Here is a 25,798-nt window from a genome sequence, read left to right as displayed (position 1 = left end):
ACATGCCGGGGTTGTGTCCGAACCTGCCGAGCGTTCCCGATTTCCGATGGCACCGATCAACAGCACCACCCTATCATGGAGCACGGGACACTCTAGATTTCGTTTTAGTGGGGCTGTTCCTGACAGGGCTGAGATTCAGAGAGATGCGCAGCCGGGAGATACTGGAGTATCGGCTGGTGAGACATCTACACAGGCTGAGACATCACGCACATATATTCGCGAGGAGATGGCTGACATATTGCGTGCTGAGATCAGCGTACACACATCAGCAGTGATTGATGCAGTGCATACTGCAGTGCATACTGCCATGTCTGAGTTGCGTACAGAGATTATGGCTACCGTCTCTGGGTTACGTACAGAGGTTAATGAGTTACGTACAGTGATTAATGCCAATAATGCAACTCAGGTCACAGTTAGTACTCGACTGACACAGGTAGAGACACAATTAGCTGCAGTCGAGGATGTGTGTAGAGACCTCGCATCACAATAGTTTTTATCTTTTATTTATATTTTCTTTTGTTGTAATTATGAACAATATATATGGCATTTTGATAATTTGCTTTATTTGGTTGATTAATATATATGTGGTTGATAATATTTATTTAACTAAAAATCTTATTTAACGTAAAAGAAATTATTAAACTATTTTAAAATTAATTACATAAAATTAATTAATGAATTTGTATATATGATATATATTTTTTATATTTTGAGTTTCGTACCGAGATTAATATTATACCTTCGAATGTATAAATGTGGTGCTTGAATATGTTCTAACTAAATATATTCCGTTCGAACGGTTTAGAAACCTTCCCGCTAGGATTTACCACCAAATATTTTCCGTTCGAACACAACAAATTCTCGTTCGAACATTTTTGAACTTTCCCCGCCATAATAAAGTAATTATCCGCCAAATTTTACTGTTCGAACGTATTTTTTCACTTTCGAACAGAAAAATTTTTTTGAGACGATTTAATTCGTCACAGAAAATACTGTTCGAACGGTTATTTTGACGTTCGAACGATTTTCTAAATTCATCGATTTTTTGGGACGAAATTTAAATTTCGTCTCAAAAAATGACTTTTAGGGATGAAAAAAATTTCGTCCCTAAATAATTTCGTCCCAAAATCTCAAATTTGTTGTAGTGCAAGAGGCCTTAGACACCACCCAATTTATGAATTGGGAAACCTTGGTACATGCTTTGTTGGTTCGTTTCAGACCATCAACATACGGCGACCCTATAGAAACCTTGACAAGGTTGAAACAAACCACAACTGTGATAGCCTATAAAGCTAGCTTTGAGGCCCTTTCGAATAGGGTGAGGGGACTACTCGACCACCAAAGGCTAAGTTGCTTCCTCAGCGGGTTGAAGGACGAAATACGGTTGCCTTTACGCATGTTTCACCCCCATAACTTGACTGCAACGCTTGGGTTAGCCCGAATTCAAGAAGAGTATCTTGCTAGCACTAAGAAACAAATGAAATTCTTGGGTGAGAAGGCCCCATTCTACTTGGGCATCAACATTAATTCCTATGCACAGTTTGGTGATAGTGCCAATCGCAACTAGAAAAACAACCCACCCATTAAAAAGTTGTTCTCCACTACGATGGATGAAAAACGTTGAAATGGGCTTTGCTATCATTGTGATGAAAAGTGGAACCCCAATCACGTATGCAATAGCCCAAAAGTTTATTTCCTACAAAAAATCGAGGAGTTGGGGGATATGGAAGAGGGGGAAGAAGCAGTTGTTGTACCTGCTGATTTGGCTACTAATTTGGACTTAAAACATAAAGGGATCATGACGGAACCTGAGATTTCCTTGAATGCAATTACGAGAGCTCCTAGTTCAAAAACTATGCGCCTTGTTGGGTGGATTGGGAGTGCACAAGTGGTGCTTTTGGTAGACTCCGGCTCTACACACAGTTTTTTGGACCCATCTATTGCTCGGGCTGCGAAGTTGAGTGTCAATGAGGATAAGAAAATTGTTGTCAAAGTAGCAAATGGGCAAATAGTGCAAAGTTTAGGCCACTGCAGCAAGGTCAAAACGAAAATCCAAGGTATTCAATTCAACCATTCTTATTATATTTTGCCCATTGGTGGTTATGATGTGGTCCTTGGGGTAGATTGGTTGGAAACCCTTGGATCAATTGTGTGGAGTTTTGCTGAATTAAGCATGGAGTTTGAGCACTCGGGTAAAAATGTAGAGCTGTTGGGGCTGAAGTTAGATGGCCTTACAATTGAAAAAGGGGGAAAGGTCATGCTTGCTTCGATGCATAAGAGGAATGGGTTATTTTTACAACTATTACTTGGGGAAAGTTCTAATAAAACCATGGTTTGGGGGGAAGAGGTCTAGCAACTAATTACTAAGTTTTCCCAAGTATTTGAAGTATCAAGAGGGTTGCCACCCTCAAGGCCCCAAGACCATAGAATTCCGCTTAAAGATGGAACTCAACCAATGACGGCTAGACCTTACCGTTATCCCCACTACCAAAAATTTGAGATCGTGGTTGAGTTGTTAGATTCGAGGGTGATAAGGCCTAGCATAAGTCCTTTCTCTTCTCCAGTGCTCTTGGTTCGAAAGACGGATGGGAGTTGTTGCATGTCCGTCGACTATAGGGCTCTTAACCAAGAGACCATAAATGACAAGTTCCCCATACCTGTTATTGACAAGCTGCTAAATGAATTATATGATTCGGTTGTGTTTTCAAAGCTGGACTTGAGGTCCGGATACCACCAAATCAGGGTGGTACCCGAGGATGTGGCAAAAACAGCTTTTAGGACTCATGAGGGACACTACGAATTCCCCGTGATGCCCTTTGGGTTGGCTAACGCCTCATCAACCTTTCAAGGGTTGATGAATGATGTTTTCCGGCCCTATTTGAGGTAGTTTGTACTAGTTTTTTAATGATATCTTAGTATACAACAAGTGTTAGGCAAATCATGTGGAGCATTTGGGGGTAGTATTGGAAGTGCTGAAGAAAAATCAGCTATATGCCAAACTGTCAAAGTGCCAATTTGGGGTTACCGAGGTTGATTATTTGAGGCACGTGATCAATCAGAAAAGGGTTATGGTTGATTCCCATAAAGTGGCTGCCACGTTAGATTGGCCTACACCGGTGAATGTTAAATCCTTACGGAGTTTTTTGGGCTTGACGGGGTACTACCGCAAGTTCATCAAGGGATATGGAATGATTGCTACCCCGTTAACAGATTTATTAAAAAAATATGCCTTTGTGTAGAATGATGAGGCAATGAAGGCTTTTAATGAGCTGAAATTGGCTGTGACACAACCTCCAGTTCTTAGACTCCCTTATTTTTCAAAACCCTTCATGATTGAGTGTGATGCAAGCGGGAGGGGGATAGGGGCAGTTTTATTGCAAGCTAGGCAGCCCCTTGCTTACATGAGCAAGGCATCGAAGGGTAAGAAACTCCTCCTTTCCACTTATGAGAAGGAGCTCCTAGCCTTGGTGACAGTTGTAAGGAAATGGAAGCCCTATCTCCTAGGGTAATCATTTGTAGTAAAAACTGACCAACTAACCCTAAAGTTTTTGTTGGAGCAGCGGGTGGGGACCATAGCTCAACAAAAATGGATAAGTAAGTTAATCGGGTATGACTTTGCAATTGTGTACAAGCAAGGGAAGGAAAATGTTGTGGCGGATGTGTAATGTCCGGTTCCACCACCCCTACCCCCACTGAGTTTTGCATCATGTCAAGCACCCCACACATTTCCTCTTTCAGTGGAACATCATTGTTAATCGACCGTTGAGAACTTTATGCATATTTCTAAAACATTTCACTTGGATGCTTTGTGTGTATTACTAGAACTTATGGCCTTGCCGTTACACCACATTTTCCATCACTTCTACACTCATAAACAGCCAACCACGAGCACACAGTCTCTCCATGTCGTGAGTCGCCAACCACCACCACCACCACCACCACTACCACCGTAAACTACCACAGTGAGCCATTACATCTCCTCTCCCCTCCTCTCCCTCCACTTTAAGTTGCACCCTCACGAACTCCCCACAACCCACGGCCTCAAGCCATGCACGGCAGCCCTTGTCCAACGTTACATCGTAGCCCTCCTCGTGCGTCACCACCATCACCATGAGCCACTGCCTCGCCACCCCAAAGCAAAACCAACCACTACAAGTCTCCACCGGAACCATCAAAATAAGCCGCAGCAATGCCCCCTGTTTTGCTTCACTGAAACAGAGGAAGTGATCTTCCCCACCGTGAGCCTCAAGTCATCCACCCATGCCGCTAGCCGCCACCCCGTCATCCCCTCATGGCACACAGAAAGTGCCACCCGACACCTCTCGCCACCCCAAGTCGCGACTCTCGCTCAGTAAGGTCACGCCGTGATCACCCTCTCGTGCATCTCTCACTCTGTGTTCCTCTCTCTCTCTCATCGCTCCCTCTTTCTCTCTCAACCAGTGTTCAGCCGCCGCCCTCACCACCACTGACCTCAGCTAGCTCTCTATGCAGCCACTCATTCCTGTCCCTCTCAATAAGCCTTTGCCTCCTCACCCTCCTCACCACCTTCGTCTCTCCTTGTTTTAGTTTCTTTTGTAGTTTACTAAAAGGGAAACATATATTATATGCATCGGTTAACCTAGTAAGAGAGGGATTATTACCGTTATGCCCCTTTTATCATGAAAGCATTAATCGACTATGGGTTTTGGAGGAATTTCTCGTGAGTTACAATTTTTATTTAAACTTATTCGTATGCTGGCTTATAATATTAAGTCGGTATACTGATGTTTTTAATAGAATAATTATAGGTTGATCATGTTTTGGTCTTCATATATTAAACTCACTTTGAGTGAGTTTTATTTTCAATACAATAATTTATTAAGTAAATAAATGAATATTTTGAGAAATATTATTAGTACTATTATATTTTTGTTTAGAAGTACATAGCAGTGCAAGATTTTATTTTGAACTCTTTAAAGAGAAAACTAATTAGTCTATTTTTATTAAACGAAATCTTTGCTCTTCTACTTTAATAAGTTTTGTTATAATAAATCTTTCAACCAGAAATGTATTTTGTGGCATAGTTGTATTTAGTACTAATATTATTATACAGTTTTAGAAATAACTTAGAGTTTAATAGTCAGAGAAATTAAGTTGGATATTGAGGAATTTGGGAAGTGACGATATTTTTAGGGATTGAAAATTTAAGTTTTTGGAAGAATTAAAATAGGTTATTTTAGCATCTCAGACTTGAATATTGAAATACGTGTTCGATTAAAAATTTATGGGAATTGTGTGATTATTTTATAGGTGAAGATTAATATTTGTTCGGCATTGTTGAAGATTTTTTCGAAAGGCTAAGAAGTCCAGGTAAACGAGGTTTCTATACTAGTCTTTGCATAAAAAGAAAATGGAACGATGTTGATTTGAAAATATGCATATTTGTTTTGAAAAGAAATATGAAAACAACATCCGTTATGTGTTTCCGCATATGCATGAAAGCTGTATAAGAGAAAATATTTTCTGTCATGACTGGTGTATACATGAGCTAATTTTGGTACATTTTGTTTCTGAACTATGCAAAATGAGCGAATATGAAATTTATGAAAATTTGTACATGTGATGTGAAAATGTTCTGAAACTGTTTTTGAATATGTGAAAAGATCTGAATTTGTTTAGTACTCTATTTTGGATATGTTGTGACATTTGGAAACCTTGGCATAAGATTCTGATTCTGTACTCTGATTAAGTTTGATTATGATGTTCTGCTCGGTTTCCTTTACAGCCCAACTACGGGTTATAATAGTGGATAAGGCCCAACCACGGGTATAATGGTGGTTTATAATCCTATCAAGGGAGTTAAACATGGTATACAGCCCAGCCACAGGTATAATAGTGGTTTATAACCCCACCACCGGGGTGACATATGGTATACGGTCCAGCCATGGGTATAATGGTGGTTTATAACCCTATGACGGAGGCTAAACATGGTATCTGTCCCGATGTGATGCTCCAATATGATGAAGATGGGGCCTCAGATTTTGATATGACAAAGAATTTTGAATAAGAAAGTTTTCTGAAAACTTCACTCTGAAAGTTTTGGTAACATGATTTGATTTTGCATTTTGAAAGTAAATATTTCTGTTTTTGCATTTTAAAAGAAAATGTTTCTAATTTTGCCTTCTGAAAGTAAATATTTTTGTTCTGCCTTCTGAATTCTAAAAATGCTCATGTTTACATACTAGTATATGTTCTCTGCTTACTGAGTTATTGATAACTCAACCCTTATTTCCACAATATTTTTCAGATGATTATGATGATCATGCTGGCGAGTAAGAGTAGGCTGTGTTAGATAAATTGTGAAGTTCGTAGAAGAATAAGTACCCGAGGGTACAAGCTTTTATTTGGGAGTCTCTTTAGTTGATTTATGATTTTATATTATTTTGGTACTATAAGTCGTGGGAAATTTGAGATTGTGTGGAATTCTAATTTATTTCTTTGAAGTAGTTAATTAGTGTCTTGATGGAGGGACATATATTTCTGGTTTGAATAAATGAATTTTGTATTTTGATGGAATACTAGAGTGTATAAACCTGTTATGGAAGATGATGTTAGGTTACAAGAGTTAACTCTCCGGACCTCCGGGTACGGGGGGTTACAGAATGCCTTGTCGAGAAAAGGGGAAAGGGATGAGCTGAACGTGGGATCCTTGCCATGATATCATTTCCAACACCCGAATGGGTAGAGGAACTTAAGGCAAGTTATGAAGGGTCAAGTGAGCTAAAGGAGGTTCTCAAAAATCTCAGGGAAGGCAAGGTTCCTGTTAAGAGTTATAAATTACAGCAGGGGTTGATATTAAAAAAAGGGAGAATTGTTCTTGCAACAGATTCTGCCTTTAAGAGTAAAGTGTTACAACATATTCATGATCATCCTCTAGGGAGGGCATTCAGGATATTTAAAGACCTACCAACGTGCTAAGAGGGATTTTTATTAGGATGTGATGAAGAAGGAAATAAAAAGATGGGTACGAGAATGTGAACTCTACCAAGCAGTAAAGTACGAGACAACACCACCTGCAGGGTTGCTATAGCCTCTACCAATCCCTTAGCAAGTTTGGATAGATAAATTCTATGGATTTCATAGAATGGCTATCCATGTCGAGTGGGTTTATTGTGATCCTAGTTATGGTTGATTGGTTCACCAAGTTTGGACACTTCATACCCCTATCCCATCTTTATACGACTACTACTGTGGCTAATTTGTTTATACTTCATGTGTTTAAGTTGCATGAGTTACCTCGTACTATTGTTACTGACCGAGATCCAGTGTTTGTGAGTTCCTTTTGGCAAGCCTTCTTTTCATTGCAAGGGTCAACTTTTAATCACATCTCTGCCTACCACCCTCAATCGGGTGGGCAAACAAAAGCCTTAAACAAGTGCCTTGAAGCCTACCTAAGATGTTATGTTGGAGTTAAGCCTCAGAGATGGTCATAGTGGCTGCTCTTTGCAGAATGGTGGTATAACACCACCTATCACACAACCACCAAAATGACACCGTTTCAAGCACTACATGGCTACCCACCACGACAACTGTTATCCTATGTTCCCGGGACCTCCTTAAACCAAATAGTGGACCAGACCTTACAAAACAAAGACCAAATCCTAAGGCTATTGAAGGAGAATCTCGAAAGTGCAAGAAATAGGATGAAAACATAAGCAAATAAGAAAACATAAGCAAATAAACATAGAACTGAGTGAAAGTTTGAGGAAGGGGATTGGGTGTACTTGCGGTTGCAACCCTATCGCCAAAAATTAATGGCCCATTGCCACAATATAAAGCTTTTCCCCCCGTTATTATGGGCCTTTCTAGGTGGAGAAAAGGGTGGGGGAGGTGGCTTACCACCTCAAGCTGTTGGCATCCTTTCGGATTCATCCCACCTTCCACGTGTCGTGTCTAAAAAAGAAGGTGGGAAGCTCAATCTAGCCACTAGTGACTCTACCTCCGGTTAACGTAAATGGAGAGGTTCAGCCTGAGCCAAAATCGAATGTGGATCGGCGATTGAAGAGGGAGGGAGACCGAGGAATCATTGATGTTTTGGTGAAATGGAGGGGAACGACGGAAGAAGAGAACACTTGGGAGAAGCTTTGGAAACTTCAGCAGCTCTACCCCCACCTTGTAGGCAAGGTGCTGTGAAAAAATAGGGAGTTGTTGAAACCCTAGGGGCGAAGGGGAAGACACGAAGTAAATGATCGAACTGAAGTGGAAGACTTGCGAACTGATGAAGCACCTGGAACTCGAAACGACATCGTGCACAAGCTGCTTCAACACACCATTTAAATAAGAGAAAAGTTAGAGTCGTTTTTTGGTGAAGTGTTGTTTGTAATACACAATGTTTTAGTGTTTATAAACTAAAAAGGTGCGTTTCATTAGTGTCTTTCATTTTAGAGTGAACAATAGTCATTTTATCTAGTTTTCTAGAGTTTGTTATGGGAAGGGGTATTTGACACAAGGGATGCAATGGAGGTTGGGGTCTTTGAACATTTTGTGAACGGTTAGTTTGTAATAAAGGAAGGAATTGCCTCAAACCAATTCCAACGTGACTAATCTATACATTTCAGTATTCCCTTCATCTTATTCCTTGTGTTCATATCTGATACATCCACATCCATATTACAGTAGCAATACCAAGAATTACATTCAGGTCCCTAACAACTTAGTAATCCAAACACTATAGAAATCGCTGCAAAACCTTCTCTTTCCCATTGCTTTCTTCTCTACATGTTCGATTAGGGTTTCTGACTATTGTTGTGTCAGATTGGGTCATTCACTCCCACGGTTGTAATTTGTTCGTGAGAGCCTACATAGATGCCTCGCACATCCAAAACAAAAGCAGCCCCATTTAATTTGTCATAGTTAAATGGTTCGGAAATTTTTATACAAATTGGTAAATAATATATTTAGAAAACTAACAACCTTCCAAACAAACAAGAGTTAGAACTAGAAGGTCTCTATTGGGGACGCCAACTACAATGTTGTGTTCCCTATAATGTTTTGAGTGATTAGAAAAGAATGTTTTTGTGTTTTTTCATTTAGGTTGCATCCTGCTTATATGCCTCAACACTTTTTACGGCAAGAAACTTGGCACTACTTAGTATAGTCCAAGGGTAAAAGTGACACCAGTTAGGAAAATCTCAGTAAGAAAAAAAAAAAGCATATAAGAAAGTGTAATGTATATATACATTAGGAAGGTTTTAAGAACACAATTTCAAAAGAAAAATGGTAACATATACATACAACTTTATGCATAATATTATATGTATTAAGTTACAAACCCATTTTGGTCAATTTCTCTTTTTTAATTCAAATTTAGAATTTCGAGTTTAAGATCTCTACGATTTCAATAGTTGACACGTTAATACTTACAATTATGTATGTAAAATCGTAAGTACACATAACATTTTTCTTCCAAAAATATTTGCCTTTTCTGAAAGCTCAATTTTGTTATTCAGGAAAAATGGAACGGTGACTCTGAGAACGATGATTGGTTGAATATCAATAATTCAATTTGCCAAACTAGTGCGCTGGAGAAAAAAGTGAAGTTTTGAGACAATGAATTGCTCTACTGACTCGGATAAGTTTCTGGGTTACAAATAGATTGCCGGCTTAATTCCAGGCATAATGGTTATGAAGTTAACTTCAATAGTTGCCAGGCGGGCAAGAACATGAACGTGACTTCATAACCATGAACCCATTTTGTAAAAAGTTTTTGTTAATTTCTTTGGGCATCTTTTAAAAAGTTGTTGGGCACTGCTTGAAAAAAGGGTAGGGTTTTCAATTCAAATCTATTTATCCTATTTAATTTGAATGTCTCAAAACCAAACCAGTTTTGAAGTAGTTTTCAAATTGCTCACAGAACTGATTCAATCAACCAATTCTAAATATTTTTGAACAATTTTAACCGATTCAAAAGTTGTTTCTATTCTGGATTCTGTTTGATGAATTATTTTTCTAACAAAATACGATAAAACCAAACATATGCATATAACAATTCCGAATTCAATTCAGATTTTTCGAACCTTGCCAATTATGAAAGGATCAATGCTCATTAAAAAAAATTAAAAAACATTATGGGAAGATGGCTTCATGATTTCATCCAAAAAATTAATGAATCTTCTTACCAACAAAAAAATATATAGCAAAATAATGCAGGATAAACTGACAATATTGGGAACTGATTGATCCAATACCCCGAGAGAACATAATCTTCATTTCAAATCTAAATTTGAGTAACTGGAAACTGAAGTTCAAAGGCAAGAGGCTCAACCAACAATAATCCTTTAACTAGTTTTGATTCCAACACAATGATCTTTACCTCAATCTTGATGCTTATTATTGCTCTAGTTCTTCCAAATTTCATGTTTAACAACTTGGCTAACCATGCTGCATAGTTTTTGCACATGCATGATCCTTTACATTCATGCCTCTACCATTCGACTCCACAAAAAGACTTGCCTCATCATTTCCATGCAGATTGACTATCATTTTTTTTTTCATAAGTAGATTGACTATCATGATCCGATAGAATCAATCCAACGTCAAAACCATCTCTCTAAGATCATATGTTGACTACTCATGATTTCAAAACCCAAAGACAAAGTAACCTCTGGATGAGTCCTGCCTTAGACCTCAATAAACCACTACCAAAAGCTCATTTTGTCACAGATTAATGCACAAGGAATCAAATTTAAAACCTTAACCTTTCATCTCCTGATGCAATCTTACAATATAACACCAAGACAATCACAAAGTCCTACATTTTTTAACTACATGAATACATATCCAAATGCTACATCACCAAGCTTTCTAGGACCTCTCATATTTTTCTAAATATTTGGCTTATGTCTTGAACATGACATGAAGTTCTGAGAAAATATTGAACACAGTTGATTTTTCTATGAACCTCTAAGATTCTAAAAACCATGCACATGTCTATCTAGACTATGATCAAATGCCCCTCTTACACTAAATTTTTTTTGGAAAAGTAACTAAATACTTGTCTTAAAATAAAAATGAAAAAGGAAATAAAGTCAGTACACGAAATTCACCCAATTGCATAATCAAGAACTGCATAAATTCATATCCAAACGCTACATCACCAAGCTTTCTAGGACCTCTCATCTTTCTACTAAATATTTGGCGTCTGTCTTGTACATGACATGAAGTTCTGAGAAAATATTGAACACAGTTAAATTTTCTATGAACATCTAAGATTCTAAAGACCATGATCAAATGCCCCTCTTACTTTCAATTTTTTTTTTGGATAAGTCACTAAATACTTTTGTCTTAAAATAAAAATGAAAAAAATTAATAAAGTCAGTACACGAAATTCACCCAATTGCATAATCAAGAACAACACCATATAGAAACTAAATAGCAAAAATCTACTGAAAAAAAAGAGGAAAAAAAGAGCTATAAAAAATATGCTTGAGCAAACAATAAGTCGAACACAATATCTTGAACGCCAAATAAACTACAGAATTAACAGCCCAATATCAATCAAAATCTCCTCCGAAGTTTCACAACTGATAAATCCAAACATTTCTCAAGCCTACCGAGATAAACTAATGGGCTTAAACAAAAGCTAGAAAAGCCAGGCTCATACAGCTTAGAATCCGAGCTTGGTGCGGCGCCAGTGCCTGCGCTTAGCGTTGTACCTGAACAGAATAAAAAAGAGGAAAATTTATCAGGAAAAAATTGAGTTTTCAAACATCTACACTAACTAAATAAACTTTGTTTAAAAAATTGGATTTAAGAAAATTGGAAAAATTTTAGGGACCTGATAGTGTTATCGGTACGCATACGGATCCAGTGAGGAATGGGTCGGTTCTGCCTCATCTTCTTGGCCAGCTTCTTCTTGATCATGAAGGTCTTGTGTGACGGCTACAAAGAAACAACACAATATTAGCGAAACCACATAAGCAAACGAGTTGATAAAGACAGAGAGATAGACAGTCAGCATTCCTTCATTCATTCATTCACTCACCATTTTCGCGGAGGGAGGGAGGGAGGTCGGTGCCGACGAAAAGAGCTGCAGACGGAAACCCTAGCGCGACTAGAAAAATCCTTAAAATTCGCGTTTTTATAGTAACGAGCTTTGGTGTTTTTGGATCGGTAAGTTGGGCCTTTGGATTTGTTGAAGAATGAAATCAATGTCCAAGTTAGGAGTCATATTGAATTGGGCTTCTATACCAAGGCCCAAGTAGAATTCCCGAGACCCATTAGGGCACCGTTTAATTTTTTGCATTTACAAATGTGAATGTAAATAAATTTTGACTGAAAATTTTAAGAATGAGGACTTGAGCATCAAAATTTTAGAACTTTTTTTTTTTCTCCGAAAAATTTAGAACTTTTTTTCCTGGAAAAAAAAAATAGAAGTTATGGGTAGGGCTATAATGGAAATCCAATGCGAACAAACACTAATCCAGTGCTCAGGAAAAGATTCTTCTTTGTCTTATTTTCTCTGTACTTAGCAAATCCAAACACTATAGAAATCGCTGCAGAACGTTCTCTTTCCCACTTGCTTTCTCTCTACATGTTCGATTAGGGTTTCTGACTATTGTGGTGTCAGATTTGTCATTCACTCCCACGGTTGTAATTTGTCCGTGAGAGCCTACGGGGATGCCTCGCACATCCAAAAGAAAAGCGGCCCCACCATCCGTCAAATCGTCTGATGCCGTTCCTGTTCGTCCCGATACTCAAATCCTCCGAAACTTTGTCCCCCTCCTGATTGGTTCCTGAGAAAACGGAGGAGAAGAAAAAGAATGAAAATCTTGGAGCATTGAGATGTATTTTGGGCAGTAAAATCGACTAAATTTAGATTCAGAACATTTTTAGCTGAGCTAATATTGCAAGGAAAAGACAAATTTTATTGAAAAGTCTTTTTATTATTTTTATTATTTTTTATTTTTTTAAGTTACAAATTACTAAAATCTTGATCTTTGCTCCTTAAACTTTTTTGTTCGTTCATAGACTTAACAGAGGATGACTGCATTTTTGCGTGTGTTGGGCTGGTTTTGACTGTATTTTTCTTTTCAAGTCAATCTAGTATTTGAAGCAACTTTTAGCCGCTGGAAGAGAATGATGGATCTTTGCAGTATGCTGTTATTACGACCCATCTCATGATTATATGACCCTATCATTGTTTTTGTGTTCGTTATATTCCGATATACTTGTTTTTGTGTTTTTGCAGTATGTGTCAATGGATTCATAATCTTTCTGCACAATTTCTGCTCCGGGCCCATCAAAATAGGCCACATGTAGTCGCGTGTCCTACTTGTTTTTTAGTCCTTTTCTGTGTTTTTTTTTTCCTCAGCATCAACCACAACTACCTTGTATAATATTATTATTGATTTTCTCTTTTCTTTTTATAGGTGTATCGAAATTACTTTCTTGCCCTTCCTATATATGAGTGAGACTCAGTGTTGGGGAGCATGTCATGTTTATTTGGTTGTGGTACGTAGGATGGGCCCAAAAAAGTTTACAAGCTGATAATAGATCAGGAGTATAATGTATTGAAATCTGCACTGTTACTTGCGTGTTTGAGTGCTAACCTATTCTCTTGGGCGGTTATCTTGAATGATTGGTAATGTTTGTAGTGATGATTCATGGATTTGTCATCTTACATAGTTTATGCATAATGTACATGATACCCATACATTGATCACTAGTCGACGATGATCACCGATTGCACTTTGGGAAACATGATTAAATTTAAATTTAGCTACAGAGAGAGAGAGAGCATTTATTGATATTGGTGATGAAGTTAAATGTTGTAGTATGTGGGGAGGATGATATCCAAATAAGGTCCATGGGCCTTTCGGGGCTGGTGTGTGAAAAAACTTAAAGATAGGGTGGGGTATCTATGTGTTAAATTTGATGTGGATGACAGAAATAAGCTCACATTCTGGCATGTTGTGTGGTGTGATGATCAACCTTTGAAGGCAACTTTCCTGGCATTGTTTAGCATCTCTTGGTGTAAGGATGTGTTGGTGGCAGAATATTGGTTTAGACACCATCGTTTGAGAGGAGGTAGGGAAGACACAGTTGGTGGATCCCCTCCAAAAGGCAGACTTTTAGGTCAAGTCTTTCTATCAACCACCATTCCTTAGTCCTGGCCATTCTTTCCCTTGGAAAACCATTTGGAGAAACAAGACATCATCAAGGGTAAAATTCTTTGTCTAGATGACAGCCTAAGAGAGATATTGATGGTGCATGATTTGAGGAAGAAGAATGCCATAATAATGGACCAGTGATGTATATGTAAGGAGGGCGGCAAAAGTGTTGATCATCTTATTGATTTCAGATATGGGGAGCACTTGTTTTTCTTTAGCTTGTATTTAGGTATAATCACTTGTATACTTCCTGTGTACTTGGCTATGCCTATTTACTTGGAATAAAATTTCTTATTACCTATAAAAAAAAAGATATGGGGAGCACTATACAGAAAGCAAAAACAATCCCTACCTACCCCAGTCCATCCCTTCAGCCGGATAATGACCATTTAAGCACCTCTGGAAGTAGATTTGCTTCATTGTAGAGTGGCCACAACATATGGTAGACTTGATGGGTTTTTGGTGAAGTCCACTTGGTAGTCATAGCAACCTAGATAGTCATTTGTTTATGTCCCGTGTACTTGGCTTCGACTATTTTCAATAAAATTCTTATTTACCGATAAAAAAAAAAAAAAGTCATAGCAATCTAGAGGTTTGAAGGATGATTCTTTTGAGTTTGATGTAGTTTATTTGGCGGGAAGGTAATACATGAATCTTTGATGATTATGAGAGGGCGGTGTTTGAATTAAGAGTGATTTTGGGTGCAAGTGTGGCCATTTGCTTTCCTATACTGTGTAACAAGCATGTTCACGTAGATTCTGTTATCTGACATGGTGGTGCTGAAAGAACCAATATGATATGACTGGATGATGAGGATATAGGTGTTTGAGATTGCAATAAGCCAGTAAAGGTATTATAAGATGTCAATAGGCAAGCACACTCTGTTCTTAGAAGGAAGTGTTAGGAGTGAGTGATATGAAGTTTTTCATGTGTTTTTATATTATTAAGCTGCTTAAGCTAGTCAATGCTTCCACTGAAGTACTTGGTAGAAGCTTTAACAAATTAGCAAGACAAGTGTGTTTGAGAATTTATTCATAATACATAAAGATCTCTAGTAATTAAAGTTCTGACTTCTAGTGGAAAGCCCTTTTGTCAATATTGCTTGCTGCAGAATTTGTTGACCATTGAACCTCTATTAAGCAAAGTCCACGTATTAGCTGCTCAGTGAGTGGCTTTGTCGTCATTAATTGTGGTTATTGTTTTATTCTGCAGTATTAAGTGTCCTTAGTATTCTACATTTTATTTTTCCTCAGGTAAAGCTACATCAAAAACGGTGGAACAGATCGATCGCCTATTTGATTCATATGCAAACCCATCCTTTGGCTTGATTGAGTAAGTGATGTACAGTGAAGTTGTGTTTGTTTGTTATCAGGCTATTTTTATCTTCACAACTGATCATCCAAATGTAGGAATTTTGTTCGCTGTTTTATGATTTCTCATTTACAATCCTATCCCTGGAACTTTGTCCCATTTTTTTTTATTTGAGTTGTTTAGTTAGTACCTCTCTTTTATTCTATCAATCTTCAATGTGTACTTGGGAATTCTTATGGAAACAACAAGGAGTGGTTCATTTGCTTGATAGAGAGTGTAGAAAGTGGGATTCCTCTTGAAATTTTAGTGGGTAGTTGATAGTTCTTTTTTTTCCTGCTTGTGCATTGTCCAACATAGACCTCCAGTTTCTTGTAAATTGCCAACGTGCTTGTATTGTGAAATGTGATTTTCTCGCTACTTTGTCAATTCTTCAGCTTGTATCCTGAACTCTATCCTGATAGCAATACTGGTCATGATTAATCATTGCCACGTTTCGTGGAATCATGTCAGATAACTTTTGCTATTTTTATGATATTGGAAATGCGTACTTCAGATGCTGCATTATTAAACTGATAATTGGCTCCGATCCACCGACTGGGTGACCAAGAGCACAAATGGCATCAACTCATCGAGTATAAGTTTCGTAGCATTGACTGAGACTGAAGGAGTTTCCTGACATTGCCAAGGCAACATTCTGTTTGTGAAGAATGGCCTATATTCTGACTTAGTAGTCAATTTTTAACATGCAAGACTTGAGATGCTTGACTTGTCACTAGTTATGCAGGTTTAATGTCTAAAATAATAGATGGTTTGTACTACATATAAGGAAATTGTATTGCAGGGGGGCAATGTTCATGATTTCTTGTCTTTAATTTATCGCATGTAGAATGTATTTAGGTGTTCTTCTGTATACTTCCTATGTACATGGGCTATGCCTATTTCATTCATATATATAATATTTATCTCTTACTTATAAAAAAAAAAACATATAAGGAAATTGTATATTTAGATTGATGCTTTTTATGTGCTCCATTTTTTGATATCTTTAAAAATTGATGACCTCTGGTCCATTGGGATTGCCACTGCCCGGTCACTATTGCCACTCTGGAATTGGAGTAAATTAACCTTAGGCTCGTATTGCCTCTTTTGGGAGTGTTGTGGGTCCAAATAAATGAAACCCTACTCTTGGTGATAGAATTGGCCTACTAATCCTTTTCATCTGCGCCATAGTCCCGTATTTTTTTGAAGAATATTGTTTGCATTATTTAAAATTGTAAAGTATTAACTGGACCTACTGCTTCCCAGGGTTAAGTTTGCTTTAATAACTTTTTTTCCTCATTGTTGGATGATTTGTTTTTTAATTTATTACATGATATAAACAAAAGGTGCTGGCATGTTGCCATTTCATTCTCTGATGAAGACTGTGAATCTGGTTTATGATGATACATAAATAATCCAAATCAACCACCAAATCAAGGAACTGATAGTGACATGAATTGATGTATTGATATTATGATTGTTCATTAAAGATGCATCACTAAATAGTTATTGATTTTTCTCGTACTCTTATTTTGGTTGAACAGTCCAGAAGGAATTGAAACGCTTTGTTCTGATGTGGGAGTGAACCATACTGATATTAGGATACTGATGCTTGCTTGGTATGTTGTTTTTTTAATACATGTTATTGGGCCCATACTTGATTCTGATTTATATTCTAAGGTTTATTATTAATTTGTCTGTCTACATTTAACAGGAAAATGAATGCGGAAAAACAGGGCTATTTTTCAAAGGTAAGCTGATAATTGGTACTGCTGTTGCTATTTTACTACTGAACATATTTATAAGTGTTTCCATTGTCAACTCTATGATATGCTCCAATATAATGAATGCATCTTTTGATGGCTGATGAATCCACACAAAAATTATGTGCAATCATATGTTTAGCAGATGATGTGCTGTAGGAATTTCTACTAAGGAGATCTACAAAGCATATTGAGCCCCCAAGTTAGGAAAAAGAACTCTTTAACTGAAATGAATACTCCCACTCTTTATACACCAACCTTTTATAAACATCTTGTCCTTTGGAACAAGTGAAATTTAACAAAATAGACAAGTTCTAGATTTTCTCCCAACATCAAGTACGCCTACATAAAACTGTAAAATCAGTCTCTTTTCAAGTTTTGGATATCCAAAGGGAAAGCCAGAGATAAAAAAAATAAAAAATAAAAACTTCCATACCTCTAGTAAAACCATAAAAGGCAATATGTTAAGACTTTGAGAAAGATCACGTACAGACATAGGAATCACCCATGAGAATCCAATACTAATCTTCAGTAATTAATGTTACTCACAGAAGAAAAAAAGAATCTTCCTTCATATTAAGTAGAGGCACATCATCCATTATTGAAGGAAGAATTTGTATATCAGCTGCTTTATAGTGAGTATTCAGTTCTACATGGCTGTCAGTGAATTGGCAATTTCTGATGGCTCATAGGAGAACCAAGAATTAATAATGGATTATAGAGCACCTAATTGAGAAGCACCACTTAGGACTTGTAAGAGCTCCAAAGTATTGCTTACACCGTTCTAATTCTGGGGCATACCAGGAATCCTTACTTGCTTCCTCAGGCTTCTGGTGAGTATTGGAACATCCTGCAATGCCTAGGACAGATGACATTCTATCCTTGACGTGACTCTCATTTCACTACCATGATAGTGTTAATAACTTATACTACCTACGATACAATCTAAAAGTGGTTTGAGTACCATTTCATTGTTTACTTGGAATGCCTAAACTGCTGTTTATGTCTTTCAAAACTAGTTTATACTATTCCAGGAGTCTCATGCCATGTTTGGTTGGTTGAGTGATCTCAACCCACATCTCAAATCAATCATTGATGAGATCCACTGCTTTTTCAACTTTCCATAGAAAAGTTAAACCCATCTCAACATACTTCATACATTCAAATACATATCTCAACATATTTTTTTGATCGGTAAGAAATCAAGATGTTTGAGCCCGGGTCTCAACATATTACATTCAAACACATCTTTTTGGGACCTACAAAATACTACTATTCACAGATCAACTCAAATCATCTGAGATCATACTAGCATCCAAACGCAGCCGTTTCCATGTTTCCAAATTTCTTTTATTTTTGGGATCTCTGTGACCTACAGCCTTGGCATATGTGTCCCCTATACTATTCTTTTGATCAACAGTCTCAAAAACTTGAATTCTTTATATAACAATGTTTACATCAAATATTTTATCAATATTCCTCTATTTATTAGGATGAATGGCGAACAGGACTAAGAGCTCTAAAGGCTGACAATCTAAATAAATTAAAGAAAGCACTACCAGCACTTGAGACAGAGGTATTATCTTCTATCGGGCTCATTGGAATAGTTATTTTCAGATACGGCATCTAGTGGCTTCTGAAGAGTTAGAAAATGGACAATGGTACTAATCTTGGTTTTTATTTGTTGAATAGGTGATGATGCCACAAAACTTTCAAGATTTCTATGCTTACGCATTTCGATACTGCCTTATAGGTGAGCTTTATCTTGGCAGTTATCTGCTTTCAAATAAATGGATACACCTTTTTTCTCACAACAATGATCTGTTCTCTCTCTCTCTCTCTCTCTCTCACACACACACACACACACACACACACACACACTCAGACGCATGCATGCACAACACCCACACATTTTTACCTGGTCTGACATGGTTGACATCTTCAGAAGAAAAGCAAAAGTGTGTAGACATTGAGACAATCTGTGAATTGCTGAATCTTGTTCTTGGTTCCCAATTCTATGCCCAGGTTAATTCAATGACCGAGTATCTAAAGGTTGGTTTCTAGTATACAGGGACATAGGCCCCAGAACCTTGTGTTATTTTAACAATGATTTCATGATAAGTTTTGTGATGTGTGGACTTTCTGCCAATTCCAGAGTGAGTACCGGATGCTAAATATGGATCAGTGGATGAACTTCTATCATTTTTGCCATGAGGTATGCAAATTTTATTTTTCGTTTTTCTTTACATTCATATCCTTCATTATATTTTCTTTTTTTAATCTTTGAGGGCAGCTTAAACCACCGAAAAAGGGAAGAAAATAAAACCACTATTTGTTGTGATTTATTCTTAGTTTTGACTTTACTTGTAAGTCTGTAGTGTGGTGATACCCTTTGCTGTTTTTATGTCCGATACTGCTCAAGAATAGGCAACATCATGTTATGCTCAAGAGTGTCTTGTGCCCGATCTTGCAAAAATGCATCCTCTAATACTATAATGTGATGATGTTAATTGGTGACAGGTATAATCAACCCTTTTTATAACCCCTATGGGTTGACTCAAGTGGTAAAGGCCTTGGGCTTGGGGGTATGCTCCCCTTATGTCTAAGGTTCAAATCTCCTTGGGTGCAAACAATCTCTAGAGACTCTTGGACTGGGGGATTTTCCCCTTGAATTACCCGAGGTGCACTTGCGGGAAACTTCTTACTGAGGGCTTATGCACCCCTGTGATTAGTCGGGACGCTTTTCCCGGACACCCGGTGCCAATCAAAAAATAATCAACCTTTTTTATTCAGGTGCTTTTAGATTACTGAACCCTTTGTCTTTCTTTTTTGGCAGATAAGTTTTCCTGACCTTCAAAACTATGATTCCAACCAAGCTTGGCTCTTGATTCTTGATGGATTTGTTGAATGGATGAGAGAAAACCAATGCTAATTTCAGCACCGTTGATTATATAGAGCACGGGGGTAGTAAGGATTTGTTGATATTCTTTTCTTTTCCTTTTCCAAAATCAGTTGATATTCCAGCAGCTGGCTTTCAAAGTTGAAGAGAAGCTGAGTAAGGGTTTGTGTTTTTACATAAAATTGCTCCGGTTGATCTGCAGGATGTTGCAAAATTTGATTCTGAACTAACAAACCGATGATATGATACCTACAACATCAACTAAAGCCGCTTCCCACATCAAAGCTGCACTGTTGTGATGTGTACTCTGGAGGTTCTTCAGGCATTTATATTACATTGTTTAAGTTTTGCAGTCTCGTTTCTGTAACATCTATATTTTTACTGTCAGATATTTTTTTCACTTGATGCTGTTGGCTGGGCTATAATTTTTGAGTTGAACATGAGCTATACACGATTTCAGAAGAGTGATTCAATTAAAAAGGGCTAACTTTCTCGGCTAACTCGTTCTCTAGATCTTTGTATATTTTGTTCACGAGGCCGATTCCATATAAGCTTGGCCTGAAGCTCCCACTCTAAACCAGCCTGGTTTTGGAAATGAGTTTCGATTGTTTATTTAGCGAGTCGAGCGAGTTACTTCTTTTAAAAAATAGCGAGCGGAGTGAATTGAGCTGTTGACCAAATTTGGTCGACCGGCGCATGTAGCTCAGCTTGTTTAGTTAATTTCGAGAACTGCTTATCATGTGAGTCTTTTGCTAAACATCTTACATTAGATCTAGAAAAGGCACCTTCACTGCCGAGGATGGCCAAAGTTTAGTTAATTTTCATGATCGAAAACGACAAGTCCTCTTGGAAATAAGATGGCTGGCAATTGGAAGCCAGGAACCCAACAAATCACTCATGATCAAACAATAGGAGACGTACCGTATAAAGACCAAGTTTTTGCCAACCGAAGCTCCTCAACTTCAAGTAAATATATACACAACCCTACAAGCCCAAAACAATCAGAGCATATAATATCGATGAAACCAGAGCTTTTAACGCGACCAAGATCCTTGCATAAATGCATATACTCTTTGTATATATTGCAACAATTCTTCAACCTAACAATGTCCAAAACACTGACAATGGCCGGCCGGAAACTTGTGTCAATCTTCTTCGCTATTTTTTTTGTTGCCGGTTCCATACCTTCGTCGTCCCATGCTTCTCCTACTAGTTTTGCTTCCACCTATCCACCAGAGTCAGCTCTACCATTTTCATCTCCATCACCGGTGGCATTTCCTATACCATCTTCTGGTAGAGTCAAGGGTGTCAAAAGTGGCTATTGGCTTTCATCGCTAGCCGAGAAGTTCCCTCCCTCATTAATACTCACATCCTACTTCACCCACCTCTTTTATGCTTTTGTTATGCCTAACGCCACAACTTACCAGCTTTTGATCACGCAGCCTGATGACCAATCGATGGGAGACTTCACGGCTACCCTTCATGCCAAGACACCGCAAGCAAATGTCTTCCTATCTATTGGAGGAGCTGCTACAGGCCCAGACACTTTCGCCATTATTGTACGCACCCCAGAGAGCCGGGAAGCCTTCATCAACTCCTCCATTAGTGCGGCCAGGAAGTATGGCTTTGATGGCCTTGACCTTGATTGGGAATTCCCAAACACGCAAGAAGACATGTCAAACCTCGCACTGCTCTTTAAAGAGTGGCGTGAAGCTGTTGAAAACGAGTCTTGCACCTCTGGAAAACCCCGATTGCTCTTAAGTGCAGCCGTATATTTTGCGTCCAGTTTTTTCTTATCCAACATAACTAGAACATACCCAGCAGAAGCCATGAAGAAGTATCTTGATTTTGTTAGTCCTATCTGCTATGATTATCATGGAAGCTAGGACACTTCAGTCACTGGTGCACATGCTCTGCTCTATGATAAGGGTAGCAACATTAGCACCAGCTACGGTATTTCAACATGGATTGAGGCTGGGGTTCCACCAGAGAAATTGGTCATGGGCATGCCACTTTATGGCAGAACATGGCAATTAAAAAGTCCAGGTGATAATGGGATTGGAGCTCCTGCAGTTGGAGTTGGAACTGGAAAAGGGTATATGACATATAGTGAGATAGTGGATTTCAATGCAGCAAATGGTTCAAACGTCGTGTATGATGCGCAGACTGTATCGACATACTCATATTCTGGAACCAATTGGATTGGGTACGACGGGCCAGAATCGATTGAGAAGAAAGTTGAGTTTGCCAGGGCAAAAGGTCTTGGAGGGTATTTCTTCTGGGTTCTTGGATATGATGACAAGAACTGGAGCCTTTCTGCAGCAGGTGGGGAGGTTTCTCGGGTTTTAAGTGACATATATATATGATGATTATTTTAGCCTTTTTTTGAAGTCGTTTAATTGTTAGAGACTAACTCCAAATTGTGGTTAATGTGTTTTGGCAGCTTCAAACGCATGGGATGGTTAAAGCTAATTTGCAGGGACTGCTACTCTGAGTCTGAATGTATGTGCGTGAACAAAATAACTCACTTGTTTTATGTAACGTGTAAGACAGATATCATTGATTCTCTGCACAGTTTGGAAGCCCTTTCTCAATCTCTATGAGGATATGTGAAAGAAAAGAGTGTCAAGAAAAATAAATGGACCCAATGTTCTTAGATTACAACACACAATGAAGCTGAAATCTGATACTTGAATCAAATTTGGACACCAAGCTGAGGAAAGAACGTAGAAGTCATTGCCTAGAATTTTGCTAATAAACAAAGAAAATACAATTCTGCTGGAAATCTGTAGTTTTATTTTACGACAAATACGATGGCAGTATGGCTGCACTAAATTCTACTCCAGTAGAAGTTGATCTGCAATCGAAAGCAGGCCAAACAATAATCATTTGTCAAGGATCCATGAACTTGAAGCTGCATGTCAAAGAGTTGATAAAAATGTCAACACTCTATATTGTACTGATGAAAAAAATGGCACTGCATATGAGATTGTATTCATGTAAAAGAAGATACCTTGCCCTGTTATTGTCCAGTCATTATCGTAGCCAAGTGCCCAAAAGAAGTACCCACGAAGTCCAAGTGCCTGAGCAAACAAAACCTTTGCTGTTGTCGACAGGGCATCATCGTACCCGACCCAAGATGTCCCTGTATAAGAATAGGCAGAAACAGTGTCCACGTCATGTGCCACGGTGGCTTTGGTCCTCCTATTAAACTCCACCACCTGTGAGTAAGTCAGCACACCCTCATCTCCCGGACCGACGCCAACGGCAGTTGATCCAACCTCATGCAACTTTGGATCCTTGAGCTTCCATGTCTTACCATAGAGTGGCAAACCCATAACCAGCTTGTTTCCGGGCACTCCGGCCTTGAGCCACGACTTAATCCCATAGACTGAGCTTAGATTAGTTTTTGGGTCAAATAATGCAGCATGGGCCCCTGTGGCGGAAGTGTCCCATGATCCATGATAATCGTAACACATCACATTGACCCAGTCCAAGTTATTCCTGACTGCGGCCGCTGGATAAGAGCGGCGGCTGCCGTATACTAAGAATTCCGCCGAATAGTAGACGGCGGCAGTGAGCAATAGCGGAGACCTATTTGTCATCTTAGCCTCCTTGCGGATTGCTTGTCGCCACTCTTCAAGTAAGAGGGCAAAATCATTCATTGCTTTTGGGCTTTCCGGGAATTCCCAATCGAGGTCAAACCCATCAAACCCATATTTACGTGCAACTCCTATAGTTGCATCTATGAAAACTTGCCGAGAGGAGGCTTTGGCGGCCATGGCAGCAAAAGGGTCTGGCTCAATACCTCCTCCACCGATGGAGTAAAGAACCTTCACGTGGCGATTCTTTTGATGAAGGGTGGTGGTGAAGTTTGAGAGGATCATGGCCGTCGAATCTGAGATGTCAAACCCAAAAGTAACGTTGTTGGGCACAAGGAAAGCATACAATACATGGGTGAGCAATGAGGTGTTTATGGCTGAAGGTGGCAAATCATCCATAACCCATGAAGGATAATAACCAGCTTTGACCACCGTCGGCAGCCGCGAGGCAGCCATGGCAGTACTTCTAGCAGTGATGAAAATGAACAAGGTGTAAACAATAGGAAGGATGTGCAGAAAACTATGGCTTGCCATAATTTTGAAATGTCTCTGCAGTGCTGGTTTCATCATTCTGAAGAGTGGCGGAGATTTTACATTGAAATTAAAAATCCCCCTGTTAGAACTTTGGTGGTTGTATACGTTTGTCAATGTCCCTACCCAGAAAGATAGAGATGTATTCAATGCAACGCAAGGTATAGATTCTTGTAACCAAGTGAATATAAAAGTCAAAGATAAGGTCACAAAATTATTTTAGGCAAAACCATTTGTCTTGAGTTTGACCAGTGCAGCACAACCAAGATGGTTTGATTAGCACTTGAGGTTAGAAAAGGTGATAATTTTTCTAGAAACCCACCCATTGTGACCCATTCAGAGTTGCATCTATCTAGAAATTTAAAAGATGGATTAAAACGCAGAACAAAAAGAAGATAGAAATTAAGTCTCCAGCCTAATTAATATCAAGCATGAGGTTGATGGGTTAATAACATGCTATTAGCACAAAATTAACAAAACTAGAAGATGAAGCCTGGAGGTGTAACTGAATTTGTATTAGCTTCTGTCAATTCTCTACAATCTGCAATTTAATTAATCAATATGTTGAGTTATTATTTCTATTGGGTTATTGTCTAAGGCATAATTCCTTGTTGGTTTTGAAATTTAGTATTGGTCCCATGAAACATGAGGGGGCAAAAAACAAGAGAGATAAACAGTGGAACTGGCTCTTGAATTTTTAAATTGCAAAGAGATCCAATTGTGAGTGGATTCTTCTGCTTGTCCTGCTTTGATATAGATAGATATGCTTGTGAAAAATGCTTTGGACAGTAACATCCAAAGTGGAAGCTTCCACAAATGCAAAACCATCTCAAAGTTGAATATAGTAAGCAGGATATGGTATATAATATACTGACTGAGTTTATTGGCAGGTGGGTCAGATTTCATAAAAGTCTAAATGTGATTGGCAGTCAAATTGTATATAAAATAGTCAAGATTTTCAACTTGCTCCATGATGATTGATTTTCCAGTACAATACCAATAATTCAAAATGGTGGAAAATATACTTTTCTGTCTATTCTGAAACAAAAGGTATATCCCATTTTGTGAGATGGATAGAAAGAATATCAATTTGCATACCCTCACACACACACACACACACACACACACACACACCCTTGCAGAGAGCAGAGAGCAGAGAGCAGATCCTCTCTCTTCCTTTCATTACTGCTCTTTTGTTTTTTAAGCAATCATTATCATCTTCTGCCTTTTCAGCACTTTGGGGTATTTCAGCAGCATTCATACAGAAAGATCGAGCCTGCTATGTCAAATCCTTCGTTAGAATTTTATGTGAATCCTAAAGGAATACTTTTCTAAAACAGGACAAGTCCTCTGTTTTTTTTAAACCTAATGACTATTTTGAAAGGGGAAAAAAAGATGCACCATTTTCATTTTTTCAAACAAAGTTATACTAGTCAAAAACTGATGTCTTTAACCCCATCTCTTGCATATTCCAGAAATTGGTAGTAACCGTTTCAGTGTCAT

At 38.3% G+C, this 25,798-nt stretch overlaps 3 protein-coding genes and 1 pseudogene across 5 annotated transcripts; 2 read left to right on the top strand and 2 right to left on the bottom strand.

The window, feature by feature from the left end:
* Window positions 1–11,475: 11,475 nt before the first annotated feature.
* LOC121242495 (60S ribosomal protein L39-3) lies at window positions 11,476–12,182 on the bottom strand. Its single transcript, XM_041140338.1, has 3 exons — window positions 12,023–12,182; window positions 11,816–11,919; window positions 11,476–11,693 (listed from the first exon to the last, which is right to left on the bottom strand). The coding sequence occupies exons 1-3, from the start codon at window positions 12,023–12,025 to the stop codon at window positions 11,645–11,647; spliced, it is 156 nt and encodes a 51-aa protein (XP_040996272.1). The 5' UTR covers window positions 12,026–12,182; the 3' UTR covers window positions 11,476–11,644.
* A 140-nt stretch (window positions 12,183–12,322) lies between these two features.
* LOC121242493 (DCN1-like protein 5) lies at window positions 12,323–20,662 on the top strand. 3 transcript variants are annotated; one of them, XM_041140337.1, is made up of 10 exons: window positions 12,323–12,730; window positions 15,404–15,482; window positions 17,045–17,119; window positions 17,215–17,251; window positions 18,756–18,839; window positions 18,956–19,016; window positions 19,209–19,315; window positions 19,413–19,478; window positions 20,100–20,230; window positions 20,365–20,662. In XM_041140337.1, exons 1-9 carry the CDS (start codon window positions 12,658–12,660, stop codon window positions 20,193–20,195), a joined length of 678 nt encoding a protein of 225 aa, XP_040996271.1. In that variant the 5' UTR covers window positions 12,323–12,657; the 3' UTR covers window positions 20,196–20,230; window positions 20,365–20,662. The 3 variants fall into 3 exon arrangements, with proteins under 3 accessions (XP_040996271.1, XP_040996270.1, XP_040996269.1); XM_041140336.1 differs by having other exon boundaries at window positions 12,327–12,726; window positions 15,400–15,482; window positions 20,100–20,227; XM_041140335.1 differs by having other exon boundaries at window positions 12,327–12,726; window positions 15,400–15,482.
* A 262-nt stretch (window positions 20,663–20,924) lies between these two features.
* Window positions 20,925–22,528, top strand: LOC121242467 (annotated as a pseudogene).
* Window positions 22,529–22,833: 305 nt separating this feature from the next.
* LOC121242492 (class V chitinase CHIT5b-like) lies at window positions 22,834–24,477 on the bottom strand. Its single transcript, XM_041140334.1, has 2 exons — window positions 23,176–24,477; window positions 22,834–23,076 (listed from the first exon to the last, which is right to left on the bottom strand). The coding sequence occupies exons 1-2, from the start codon at window positions 24,332–24,334 to the stop codon at window positions 23,048–23,050; spliced, it is 1,188 nt and encodes a 395-aa protein (XP_040996268.1). The 5' UTR covers window positions 24,335–24,477; the 3' UTR covers window positions 22,834–23,047.
* Between the last annotated feature and the right edge of the window lie 1,321 nt (window positions 24,478–25,798).

The sequence above is a fragment of the Juglans microcarpa x Juglans regia genome, chromosome 8D (assembly GCF_004785595.1).
Source record: "Juglans microcarpa x Juglans regia isolate MS1-56 chromosome 8D, Jm3101_v1.0, whole genome shotgun sequence".
NCBI lineage: Eukaryota > Viridiplantae > Streptophyta > Magnoliopsida > Fagales > Juglandaceae > Juglans > Juglans microcarpa x Juglans regia.
The sequence above is the reverse complement of the archived record's forward strand: the minus strand, read 5'-3'. Positions and strand labels throughout refer to the sequence as shown.